Source organism: Ostrea edulis, chromosome 9 (genome assembly GCF_947568905.1).
Source record: "Ostrea edulis chromosome 9, xbOstEdul1.1, whole genome shotgun sequence".
NCBI classification, from domain to species: domain Eukaryota; kingdom Metazoa; phylum Mollusca; class Bivalvia; order Ostreida; family Ostreidae; genus Ostrea; species Ostrea edulis.
Genome location: NC_079172.1, coordinates 39,603,231 through 39,616,912, shown reverse-complemented (window position 1 = coordinate 39,616,912; position 13,682 = coordinate 39,603,231). Strand labels below are relative to the sequence as shown.

General features: G+C 37.6%; 1 protein-coding gene across 2 annotated transcripts in view; it reads right to left on the bottom strand.

The window, feature by feature from the left end:
* LOC125659539 (uncharacterized) overlaps nt 1-13,682 on the bottom strand; it is a 42,723-nt gene that overhangs the window by 8,574 nt on the left and 20,467 nt on the right. For both annotated transcript variants that reach the window (XM_048891226.2, XM_048891227.2), the window contains exons 5-10: nt 9,931-10,053; nt 8,418-8,462; nt 5,095-5,121; nt 2,088-2,222; nt 913-954; nt 43-165 (exon numbers count right to left, since the gene is read on the bottom strand). In XM_048891226.2, coding sequence (XP_048747183.2) covers nt 43-165; nt 913-954; nt 2,088-2,222; nt 5,095-5,121; nt 8,418-8,462; nt 9,931-10,053 — 495 coding nt within the window. The remainder of the gene's footprint in view (nt 1-42; nt 166-912; nt 955-2,087; nt 2,223-5,094; nt 5,122-8,417; nt 8,463-9,930; nt 10,054-13,682) is intronic.

The following is a 13,682-nucleotide window of genomic DNA, read 5'->3' as shown; positions in this document are numbered from 1 at the left end:
GTATATTAACCATATAATTGGTGAAATGCTGATTTCACTTACGAGTACACTTTCGACAGTAATAGCGGCAGTTGTCCGTGGCCCAGGAAGCATATTTCGGGTCACTACATACGCTTTTGGGGTATCTTTCACAGTTATTTATTCTGTCTTCACAAGGAGGGCGAGCTGAAAAGATAGAGCAAAACAATGGTGAATTTGAAATTTAACTAATAAACGAGACTGCTTACACGTAATCGATTAAAATATCCATACAAACTAAATATGTACCCCGGAACGAATATATATATATATAAAGCACTAAATAATCACAACTAGGTACTGAAAATTTTCGCCCCAGCCCGGGGTCGAACCAGCGACGTACGGCACCCACCGCCTAGCAAGATTGTCAAACCAGTGCGTAAGTCCACTCGGCCACAACGACTTCCCTATATATATATATATATATATATATATATATATATATATATATATATATATCAAACAATTCACTTGACTATGATTAGAATTAACTATCGAATGTATCGAGAGAAAAATCATATATTACAGTAACATTACAATCTTGATGATCGTGTAAATGCAAATTGCAGAAAATTATCATTGCCGGTGTCGTGTTAAAATCAATGTTAACTTGTGTCTGTGCTGCACAAGTTTCTACTGCCAAGATGCGGAAGATACAATGTAGCTCTTCAAGTCACTCGTATCCCCCTGAAGACCTGCGTTGGAACATTTGCTAGCAATATTGCTACGCTATGGTTTGACCAAGGGTACAAATATATGACACAGAAATTACGCCAGGAGTTATTTGACTGTGAATGAATTATATGTAATTACATGGAAACGGGGAAAGAGTTAAATCAATGTATTTAGTCCTACAATATATACTAGAGCAGAGATTACAAATTAAATACTTACGGGTAGTAGTTGTTTTTGAGTCTGCGATAACCAATTGGTCGGCTGTAAAAGTTCAACGTAATTAGTTATAGAGCTTAGAGAAAGAAATGTTTCTTCATAGAAATATACTGAAATAAGCATATGAAATGCTCTGAAGAATAAAGAACATCCAACATGTATTACAGTCTATTATGTATGACGTTCTGTTCAAAGATTTTGTAATTTTTCTTCTTCATCAACATGTGTTACACCTATCCATACAAAATGCAGATCGTTCTAGCGACAGTATGATGCAATACATATTCGTCCAAAATGATGGCGTGTTTACATTCACACATCCAACCATGGGTTAAGCGATAAATAAAACGGTCTATGAATAGTGTCGCGATTTCGATAGATATTCATAAAACATTTACATGTAATCATATGACATTTCATGAATTACATGATCCTATTGTCGTCTGCATTGTAAATAAATCTGAACCGACAGAAACAAGATGGGGCACAAAGGGAAAGATGACGTTAAAGATATTGCATGGAAGTTAATACAAGAAGGTAAAACCATCATTTATGTGTCAGAAACTTTGGGTGTTTCCAGGTCTATAATAGGAAGTTTTAAGAAGCGTGTATTACATGGCACGGGGTCGGTACTACTTCAGCAGTTGAGGGCAATACTCATCACACCTTGGTATGTCCAGGGTTTATACCGGTCGATTCTGAAGAGGTTACAAAGTGTGATTCGACTGAAAGGTCATATTACGAGTATTAAGTAAGTTTTTATCACTTTAATCACTGTGTAAAACAAAATATCTTAGTTTGAAGTCTGACTTAATTCCGTCGCAAATGTAAATACGCCGCCATTTTGAACGAATATATATTGCACCATACTGTATGTTAACTTTAGTTTTATTTTATTCATAAAATACCATACGTACAAAATATCTTTATTAAAATTTAACATAAAAAGTGGAACATTTGTACCTTTAATTTGTTATAGAAGAACACAACACATCGTTTAAGATGATCATTTGGATTCTGTTTTTACAAAATGGCTGTATCTGTATGATTTGTGCTGCTTCGTATACAAAAACTAAACCGCTTGAAATATCCATCGATAAGTAACAATTCACTATATATCAGTCGATTCATCCAAACTCCTAGCTGGCGAGACCACGGCATTAAGAAAATATACTTACGCAGGCACTTTCGACAGAAGTAGCGACAATTATCGAGCACCCATGGGGCATAGTCCGGATTATTACAGACTTCTTTTCCATAGTTCTCACAAGCGTTTACTTTGTCAATACAAGGGGGAGGGGTTGTCGGGGGTCCTGAAATGGTAAGCAGTGGTTTCAAAATAGACTCTTTCAATTTGGTGGTTTTTTTTAATACAATCACCAATATATCCGAGAGAAGTTTTCACGTGTATGCCATTTATTTACAATCTACATGTCACTGCATATACTTTTCATTTACTAGAGTCAGTTTTAAAATTCTCAAAAGAATGTGTGGAAATGGTAAAAATAACGAACACTGATCAATCTCACAGATTCTATGAATACGATAAAACTGAAAGTAGAACAAAAACGGATCCTTGGAAACACCAAAGGTAGGATCAAGCGCCTAAGAGGAATAAGCATCCCTTGTTGACCGGTCAAACCCGCCATGGGCCCTATATCTTGTACAGGTAAACGGAGTAATCCGTAGTCAAAATCAGTATGTAAAGAACGGCTTAACAATTAGTATAAAACATATCAGACAGCATTCGATCAAATGACAGGTTGTATCTGCAAATAAAATTATCATAATGACCATATCATTTGCAAAACGTTGACTTTAAATAAATTGAAACCCGCAGTGAATTATTGAAGAGTCTGATAGTTTCTAAGACACATTGAAACACTCTAATGTCTCTCTACATGCACGAGGGCGAGTCAATAAGTAACCAGCCTATTCGACTTCCGATTGACCGAGACGACCACGATTTTCATGCCTTCTTTTCAATACATGCTTTATACCTGGGTACAAAATTGCGCGCGTATCGAGTCATTCTTTAATAAGATATTGAATGTCAAACATGGCTAGTGATGCAAAGGCATGCCTTTCATCTAAAGTCTTTAGAAGTTGAGGCCAGGTCTGGACGCTCGCTGGATGTCACTGACGAAGAAATGTGTAAGAAATTTCGGGATCTGGTATACTGGTATACTCTGATAGGCGAATTCAGGTGAGAGAAATAGCAAAGGCACGAAGCATTTCATATGGTAGCGTTTTAACAATATTAAATGATCGTTTAGGTATGCACTAACTAACAGCCCGTTGGGTCCCCAAATCCCTTAGCGATGAGCAAATGGCAACCAGAGCATCAGTATGCAACGCCTTGTTGAAGCGTTTTAGATCAAAAGATGATTTTCTTTTGCGTCTGATGACTTTAGATGAGATTATGAGCCAGAGAATAAAGCTCAGATTCGTCAGTGGTAAGGCCTGGGTCCCCGAGGCCAAAGAAGTTCAAGACGCAACCATCTGCTGGCAAGGTGATGGTCACAGTATTTTGGGACGCAAAAGGCGTTATGTTGGACGTTTTACCCAAAAAGACGTAAAATAACCGGAGTGTACTATGCAAACTTGCTAGACCAGCTGAGAACTGCCATCCGTGAAAAAATCCGAGGTAAACTCTCTAAAGGTGTTTTGCTACAACAGGACAACGCGAGAGTCCATACTTGCAAAGTTGCAATGAATGCTGTAGAGCGAAACGGGTATAAATTAATACCTCATCCTAACTATTCGTCATACCTAGTTCCTAGCGACTTCTTCCTATTCCCAAACTTGAAAAAGGATACCCGTGGACGTCATTTCCGATCTGAAGAAGTCGTCACGGCAGTTGAGGAGTGGGTCAATGGAAAGGACCCTGGCTTTTACAGTTCTGGGCTGATGGCACTTGAACACCGTTTATCTAAGTGCATAACACTAGAAGGCAATAACATCGAAGAAGAAGAGGCAGATCTCAACCGGAAATAAGTTAGGCTAGTTACTAATTGATTTGCCTTCGTATTTGTATGGAGAACACAAGAAATTTAAAATGACACCAATATCTAGTAACGTATATGTCAGTTGATATATGGGCGACGATAACGCTAATATTGTTTGTGTACGATTGCCTCAATGACGTAACAATATGAACCATTTCCCGCAGTAATAGTGACTTCATAAGAGTTAATATACATGTAACTGTGTAAAATCCAAAATCCTTATTGTGATCACTCAACGAGAATGATAACATGCACCAGTGGACTACAAATGACATTTTCTACCCAGGGTTCCGTGCGCTATGAGTACAACACCTCTCTGTCAACGGCGTAAAAAAAATTAATATGGATCCAATCTGATTAAAATCAACTTTTCTTTTTTGTAATGTCGTTACACTCTTGAAAAAACAAAAACCCGAAGATCGGATCCAATAGCCGAATTTAATCAGATTGATATGGGTCATTTATGTTTTCAACTAAATATTTAGTCATGAATAATTTTGGTGCATTCAAATTTATGGTTACTGTTAATTGTTTAAAATCACTGTTTTCTGTTCCTGATTCGAAATACGCGTATGAATGTAGGAAGGTGAAGAATGTAGGACATTCACGTGGTGGACACTTGATATAAACAAGGAATCAAAAGTAAAAAAGATTGTAAAAATACGATAAATTAAAAAAGTAAGAGACAAACAACTAAATGGCGAAAATGTACATATCAAAGTGCCGGTGATTAAATTGTCACGTGATTCCAAGCATTGATGAAGCTTGCGTAACACGTCCTCGGTGAGAGAATGTACAAATGACAGCGACAAACATTCAAAAATTGCAGATGCGCCCGGTGTTGTTGAACAGGAAATTATCAAGAGCAGTCGTAGAATACAGCAGACACATGACAAGAACTTATTTGAACGCAGAAGCAATGTCAACCAAGAGTAATTTCTAATATTATATGTACCTTGAAATTATAAGTTCTATATTAAAATTTAATTTAGAGGACCGGAAAAAGTCAGATACATTTTGTAAAAATGTTTGATTTTTTTTAATCGAGCATTCAAATTTAAATTCACCATGACCACAATGGTTTAATCTGTGAACAATTTAATTAAATCCATGTTACCTTCAAACTACATAAGACGAATAGGAAATGAATAATTGTTTGTAAAGCAGAGATACTCACCTGTCGTTGTAACAGTGGTAGGTTCAGCTAAACGATACAAAAGAACAAAATTAGTTTGTGAAGCCCACGTATGACAGCAAAGCAATTCTGGCACCCACCAAAAGATCTCATCACAAGAAATACACATGTGAAATATGAGTGATTGAATATTGTTCAACGTCCCCCTCGAGAATATTTCACTCACATGGAGACATCAACATTGCCGGTAAAGGGCTGTAAAATTCAAACATAAACTGAAGATAACGAACAGTGACCAATCTCATAACTCCTATCAGCAATACAAAATAGATAGTTGGGCAAACACGGACCCCTGGATTTACCAAAGGTGGGGTAAGGTGCCTAGGAGAAGTAAGCATCTCCTGTCGACCTGTCACACCCGCCGTGTGCCCTATATCTTGCTCAGACGGACCAAAAACTACCTGCACCCAAATTTCCCATTACGGGGTTATGAAAATATCAATAAGTTTGTTAAATTCAAATACAACCTTCGTAGTCAAATTGTTCGTTTTTGATACGTTTCTTCATATATCTTTTATAGTGCATAACCATTCAATGAAAGGCGAAGATAATGAACATTGATCAATCCCATAAACCCCACAAGGAATACAAAAAAAGATTTGGGCAAACACTGACCCATGTTGTGGCACAGTACGTTTAAAGTTTCTCCTTCACAGTTCTTAATATTTTCGTGAGGAGCAAAGATAGGGGCTTGGTAGATCATTCCAGCAATGTATCTTTCTTTGTAAGGGTTTTTGTAATTAATTGCTCCTTTGCCAAAGCATTTAGAAATGAGAATCACAAGACACTAGTATTTCGGATACGACCTTTAAAACGGAAGTTCCGTGTCGTGGCAGGCGTTTGCACGTTAAAGAACCCTCACTACTACCGCCCTGGGCGCTAAAAATAGCTCTAAAACTGTGGTACTTCGCCTACAGCTGGTGACGTCTTAATATGAGTGAAAAATCTCGACAAGACGTAAAACAAACAAACAATCAATCTATTAGTCACACATATGTCTGTTTGAAATATACATGTACGTATGTGCCTCGGTATTTCCTGAAAGGAAACTATTAGAAATATGCAATTTGAATGAATTTTTTAAAGTCTGGAAATATTAAAATATTTATAACGTAAACAAATTTTCAGATTACTTTGGTCTTTTTAGCATGATATATGCAAAGAATTCTTGCAGCATTCTTCATCAAAATTAAGTACACGGCATTAGAAAATGTTGAGAGTCGTTGTAGGGATATTGATATCCAGCCAACGTATTAATGTATGATACCCGTCAACTGACCTCAACAAACTATAACAAGAGGCCCATGGCCACATTGCTCACCGGAGTCACCTTATAGATTTTCCCTATATGATAGGTGAAGAAAACGAAGAGTGATCAATCTCATAACTCCTATAAGCAATACAAAATAGAAAGTTGGGCAAACATGGACTCCTGGATACACCAGAGGTGGGACCAGGTGCCTAGTAGGAGCAGGTATCCCCCGTCGACAGGTCACACCCGCCGTGAGCCCTATAGCTTGATCAGGTAAATGGACCTCTCCGTAGTCAGAGGTAGTGTGCAAAGAACGGCCCAACAATCGGTATGAAACACGTCAGACATCATTTGACCCAATGATAGGTTGTATTGGTAAACTAGATCGTTATAACGACCATAGAATTTGCAAAATGCTGACTTTAAACGAGACTGTTGAAATCCCTGTACCATCAACTTGTTTGTCAGTACCGGTAGCTTGCTCTATTCAAAACCTGATCATACGCAAAACAAGCTCTTGCGTATCGATCAGTTGAAAGATATAAACACCATATGCAGGTGATAATAAAATATTGCTACATTAATATGGGATGTTGATAATGGAGAAGCTGAAAGCATCTCGTTTTTCATAAAGTTGAGCTGTTAGTTTGCCGTTAATATCTTCTTTCAATAAAATATCCAAGTATGAAGCAGAAGTGGACGACACTGTGGTGTCTTTTATTTCGCAAGATTAAACTTTGATCCCTGTTGTGGCCCCAACCTACCCCCCGGGGCATGAGTTTTACCAATTTGAATCTGCATTATGTCACGAAGCTTTCATGTAAATATAAACTTTTCTGGCCCATTGGTTCATGAAGAAGATTTTTGATATATTTTCCTTATTTATTTGTATGCAAAATTTAATCCCCTATTCTGGCCCCCATCCTAACCCCAGGGGCCATGATTATAACAATGTAAATCTGCATTATGTCAGGAAGCTTTCATTTAAATGTACTTTCCTGGCCAAGTGGTTCTTGAGAAGATTTTCCTTATATTTGTATGTAAAACTTTGATCCCCCATTATGGCCCCAACCTACCCCGGGGGTCATGGTTTTGACAAACTTGAATCTTCAGTATGTCAGGAAGGTTGCACTAAAATTTGTACTTTCCTAGCCCAGTAGTTCTTTAGAAGATTTTCAAAGAGTTTCCCTATATATTCGCATGTAAAACTTTGATCCCCTATTGTGGCCTCAACCTACCCTTGGGGGTCATTGCTTTATGTCACAAAGCTTTCATGTAAATGTAAGCTTTTCTGGCTCATTGTTTCTTAAAGAAGATTTATATATATTTTCCTTATATATTTGTATGCCACCCCCATTCTAACCCCCAGGGGCCATGATTATAACAATGTCAATCTTCACTATGTCAGGAAGCTTTCATGTAAATGTACTTTCCTGGCCAAGTGATTCTTGAGAAGATTTTCCCCATATTTGCATGTAAAATTTTGATCCCCCCATTATGGACCAACCTACCCCGGGGTCATGATTCTGACAAACTTGAATCTTCAGTATGTCAGGAAGGTTGCACGTAAATTTGTACTTTCCTAGCCCAGTAGTTCTTGTTTTCAAAGATTTTCCCTATATATTCGCATGTAAAACTTTGATCCCCTATTGTGGCCCCAACCTACCCTCGGGGGCATTGCTTTCACAAACATGAATATGCACTATGTCAAGAAGCTTTCATGTAATTTTAAACTTTTCCGGCCCAGTCATTCTTGAGAAGATTTTTAAATGACCCCCACCCTACTTTTGCGATTATATCCCCTTTGCAGGGACATGGCCCTACATTTGAAGAATTTCAAATTTCAAGGATGCCTTTTTTAAAAGTTTGGTTGAAATTGGCCCAGTGTTTCTGGAGAAGGAGTCGAAAATGTAAAAAGTTAACAGACGGACAGACGATCAGAAAAGCTCACGTGAGCTTTCAACTCAGGTGGGCAAAAAACGGAGTTTCTTATTAACGTTTAGGATTCGTTGAACGGGAAATTTCTAGCATGGAAGTTTGAAATTATACTTACTAGTGGTAGTCGTGGTTTTGGAGTCAGCAATATTTAGTTGCTCCTCTGAAATTAATAGTTTTCATATAATTATATGATGTGGGAGAGGATTAATTTAAGGTTTGTGTAAAATTACATGTTGTCGGACTGAAGTCAGTTTAGACGAAATATCACATACAGAGTTCGTGGTTTGTTCGTCTAACTTCTCTCCTAGTGTTAATACTAGGATAGTCTGATTCTACAGTGTTTATATGGGCATTGAAGATGCACTTGAGATAAGGTTTATTATAATGTCGCATGGTAGGAATGAGGTAAAAAGAGTAGTGCCGACATATCAGCCTTTGGCTCCCCGACTACAGAAAAAAATACTCGTGTGATTAACAGATTTAATATATATTTTCATTGATATGTTCCTTTTCCGATTAATGAGCTTGAAATGAAAAATTAAGTGTTTTTGTACACAATCAGCGACCGAGTTTTGTCAACTGGGGTAGTTGTTCAGATGTCCCACGTTTACAGCCTTTCCATCGGAACACGACCCAGATGAATATAAAAACGTTATATATGAATTTCTTTAACACCTGTCCATCAAACGTTACGAAATTCGTACTTGATCTGTAGTTTGCTTCTCTGAAACTACACTGCAAATTTCAAATGAATCCTTGTAAGCATAACAGAAAAAAAAATTGGAAAATCAATTGCACAGACTGATAGAGGGACGGAAGGGCAGAGAAGAAACCTATTGTCCCCCTCGGTTGTACAAACCGCGGGGGACTAATGAAATTAACACTTTACACCTCTCACAAAATGGAAAAACAAATCAATATATACAGATGCACATGCAAGTCTACTGTCTGCTATTTGGGAAAATTCAAGATTATGAAATATAAAGATAACGAACAGTGATCAATCTCATAACTCCTATAAGCAATACAAAATAGAGTTGGACAAACACGGACCCCTGGACACACCAGAGGTGGGATCAGGTGCCTAGTAGTAATAAGCATCCTCTGTCGACCGGTCACAACCGCCGTGAGTCCTATGTATAGGTCTTTTTTGTTATTGGCATGATCATAAGTATAAATATGCATGGTGCATTATATAACAACAAATAATTCCAATGTTATTTATTACAATTGTTTTGATTGGACGAAAATAAAGCTGAACAAAAGTTTACACATCAATAAATCCGAAAACGCTATGTATTAATACACACCTGAAAACAAATAACATAGTGCGGGGAAACTATTCAAATTTTTGGAATTGTTAGTAAAGTGAATGAATTGGAATTATAAGAATCAAACTTTCTTTTTGAAGAATTTATCGATGTGTAAACTCCGGACATTTTACTCACAAACATAACATAAAAGTGCTTCGCACTTTTATTCAGTTTGTGAGCAAAATGTCCGGAGTTTACACATCGATAAATTCTTTAAAAAAAAACGTTTAATCCTATATTAAATAGTTGGAATGGACAACAGACCGACTAATACCTTAATTAAACTTTCATTAATTACTTATTGGTTACACTCACGAGTACACTGTCGGCAGTAATAGCGGCAGTTGGCGTTGGCCCAAGGAGCATACTTCGGATCACTGCAAACGCTTCTTGGGTATCTATCACAGTTTTCTAATGTATCTACACACGGGGGAGGTGCTGAAAAGGTAGGAAGATCAAAACAATGATACACTTGTAAATTTCAGGGGGTGTTGGGTGGTATACCATTATTCAACAAAAGCATTACTACGTATATCCATCCTGTGGTCTTCAAATTCAACAGTGGACTGAATTTCACCCTGGAAATTTTACACAACATCGTCGTTTGCATATATTATCAAATTAACATTGAATGTATACTAAACTGACAACGGCGATTCAATACTATTACAACACTACACTGCCGACTTACGGCATTGTGTACTTGTCATAAAAACAAATCTAGTTAACATTGTTGTTTTAACTAAAAAGGTAGATTTTAATGGCGTCCATGCTGCATTGAATTGAAAAAATCAAAACCCTTGCCATGTGCACCTCTTCAATACTCACACAAACACTCTGTAAAAGAGGTCATGACCAGAAAACCGGAGGATTTAGACGGACATATGTTCCTTCATGTAATATAGCCTGATTTAATTCCTGAAGGATTCTAATTTTCTTCAACTTCTGAAAAAATACCAGATTGTTGCATTTGGTCGGTTTTGAGAAAATATTATAAAGTGATTTCATGGTTTATCCATCTAACACCCCCAATTTTTAAGACAAAGCCATTGTAAAGAAATCGAAGATGTGCATATTGCAAGGACTGTGATTCCCAATAATAGTCTAGGTTTCTTTGATGTTTACAGGTTAATAAACTTAGTCAATTTAGGGGAAATATTTTACAGAGCTCATCTACCTCCTACCATAGTTGTTAAGCTTTAAGACTTATATTAGTGCGATACAAAAGAAAGTACATCGCTTCATGATGGCTGGTACTACCTTGAGTAAAGTTCTACAACTCAAACCCTACATCATCGTCGGAACCACACGATCGGTCGGGTTTCCGACGATGGTAAACGGAGAGCGACCGACCGTGGGTTTCCAACGATGACCCTACATAAGCTTGTGACTGACGTAATATGTTGTACGATGTGACCGTTGAGACGAGCGAAGCATCTTGCAACACGACTTATAGGCATTTTATCCGCCTCGTCATTCAACGGGGGAAATATAGCGGTGGATATAAACAGTTACATTGTGAAGTCATATTAGCTGCAATGTTTTTTGTTTTCTTTCAACCCAAGCAAAAACCAAAACGTTTGATGCTATGAGAAAGCTTGTCTGGAATTTAAAAGATGTTTATGATACTTTCTAAACAATCTAATTTTTTTAATTATGGGATTGTGAAGTACATGTATACTGCAGTGACGGCAACATTGTTCCAGCAGCATTACGGGTAATACTCATCTTTTTCAGCTGACGAAGAGCAAATCACGTGACTCATATGTGTAATCACTGGAGCGAGCTCGTCGACTCGCTATTATTATGAACTCAATACTGTTCCATAGGTCATCCATTATCATATTTTACATGTACATTTAGTAATACATCATTTGTTTTCAGCCAGGGAACACCACAGACAGGCAAAAAAACCGTTTTAGTGGTTGGTACAAATCTCCTTACAAACTGAATGAGTTCCTCGCAATAAAAGCCCTGAGTAAATACTCGGAGATTCGTTTGTTAATACAAGCAACAAAACAAAAGGAAGATAAGCTGCTAAAGCAAATGAATGTCTTTCATTTCTTTTACAGACCATCTGTCCAGGCGAAACTGATGCTCTTAAAGACGCTTTGTTCACAAAATGTGTTAAATCATATTCTTACTATACATCTCCAAAAACTTATAGTGCAGAGACTCTAGTTCAAAGCTACATTAAAGTTAAAACACTAACTGTTCAACGCAAAATATTATATTTATCAGTAAAGAAGATTAATCAGTAACACAGCATGAATTTTATTCCATGTCTGGAAATCTGGAGGTGAAATACCAGTGCCACAAGAAAAGCATGCTAGAGAGAAAGTAGTTAGTTCCAAGGTTGTACATTTTCTGGAGTTTGTAACATCCTTTCAAGAAATTAAAGACCTACCACTTGGAGGAAAGACCCTGATCGTATCGACGGAAGAGTTAATTTAGACACCAAATGTCATCAGGTGCATTGCACCTGTCACTGTACTCAGACAGTATACCCAAATGTACATGGATGAAACTGTTGGAAGATAGGACTCCCATCTTCAGCAGTAGCTTGTGGCCCCTTTTTACCATCCTTCTTTTCAAAGAAAAATTGATTTTTTCATTATACCTTTTGGTAAATATCGAACACTCATGTGTCTTCATTATGTGTACAGTTCTTTTCCCATGGATATTGGAAGAAAAGGATAAAAAGCATCAGTTTAATATAGTCACCCTTAGTCCAAAAACTATAGAATTATTACCCGAGGTCAACGAGGTAGAAGGAAAACGTATAGCTTTTCTTATGAATTTCATTACCAGCATATGATTGTCCAGTCTTGCCTTTTGGATATGATTTTCTTTATTACAAAAAAGGACGTATCATAGAGAAGAGAAATCTGGACAACATTGTGCTCGATATAAACAAAGACTTTGAAAACTGTTCGGTCGATGAATACCAATATCAATTAACAAAAACAGACAACCCCGATTTCAAAATACGGCATAGCTCTTAATGATAACGAACTTTTCAGTGGTTTTAAAATGCAACAACTCTAAGTTAAGGCATTAATGAACATCTTCGGCCATTGTAAATTGTATGATTCAAACTTTGATATTTTAGTAAAGCATCGGGGGTCGTATATATCACAGCTACAGTGAGGAGGTACTTTGTACTATTTATTATCAGCTATCCTTAATATATACTAGTTTACTTTTAATTTAAGTGGGCTTAAAAGTAAAAGGCCTCTGTCCGAAGGAAACATTGCTATGTGACCATTAAAACTGCAGTACTGAAGATTGAAACTAAATTAATGTTCAACATTCTCAATATCGGCTTTGATAATTAGCAAACTTACTGGAGAGCTGTTGACGTTTAAGATATCATATTTTCATACTTAAAATAACTGAAAGGTGAATAAATAAGCCTGACTGCCTCATGGGTATATTCCTTAGGCAAGAGTACCGCGCACAAGATTTTATCTGAGTGCAGTGCAGCATAGCGTAAATCTGTGGAAGGTGTCGGCTACTATGTTGCAGAAGCTAGTGAAACATTCCGTGAATTGGAGAACGTAAATCAAGAAATGCCAATTCCATTGACTGAACAGCAACATTCTTTACTGCACCCCAAGTTCTATTCAAAGATGGATTCCAAGGTAACAACATTTCTCGTTGTGGCGATCTGGTTTGCCAGTGCGGCCTGTCGTTGGGTCAGGTGCTGTCTGGCGTGTTTCGTGCCGATTGTTGGGCGGTTCTTGGCACCCTGGTTTGACTCCGGATTGCTCCGTTTGCATGATCAGGGTGTGGGGCTCTCGGCGGATGTGGCCGGTCAGCGGGGGATGCTTGCTCCACCTGGGTGCCTGTTCCCGCCTCTGATGTGACCGGGGGTCCGTGTTTGTCCAGCTCTGTTTTGTGTTGCTTGTGGGATTGGTCGCTGTTCGTTGTCTTCGCCTTCCAAACATAATGCGTTATAATCAGAATATGCATACATCTGCTTAAGGTTTTTATCCAGACTTAATATATCATTACTGACCATATTCGATATGTATCTATAGATAGGCATCGTGGGAAAGTGCGAT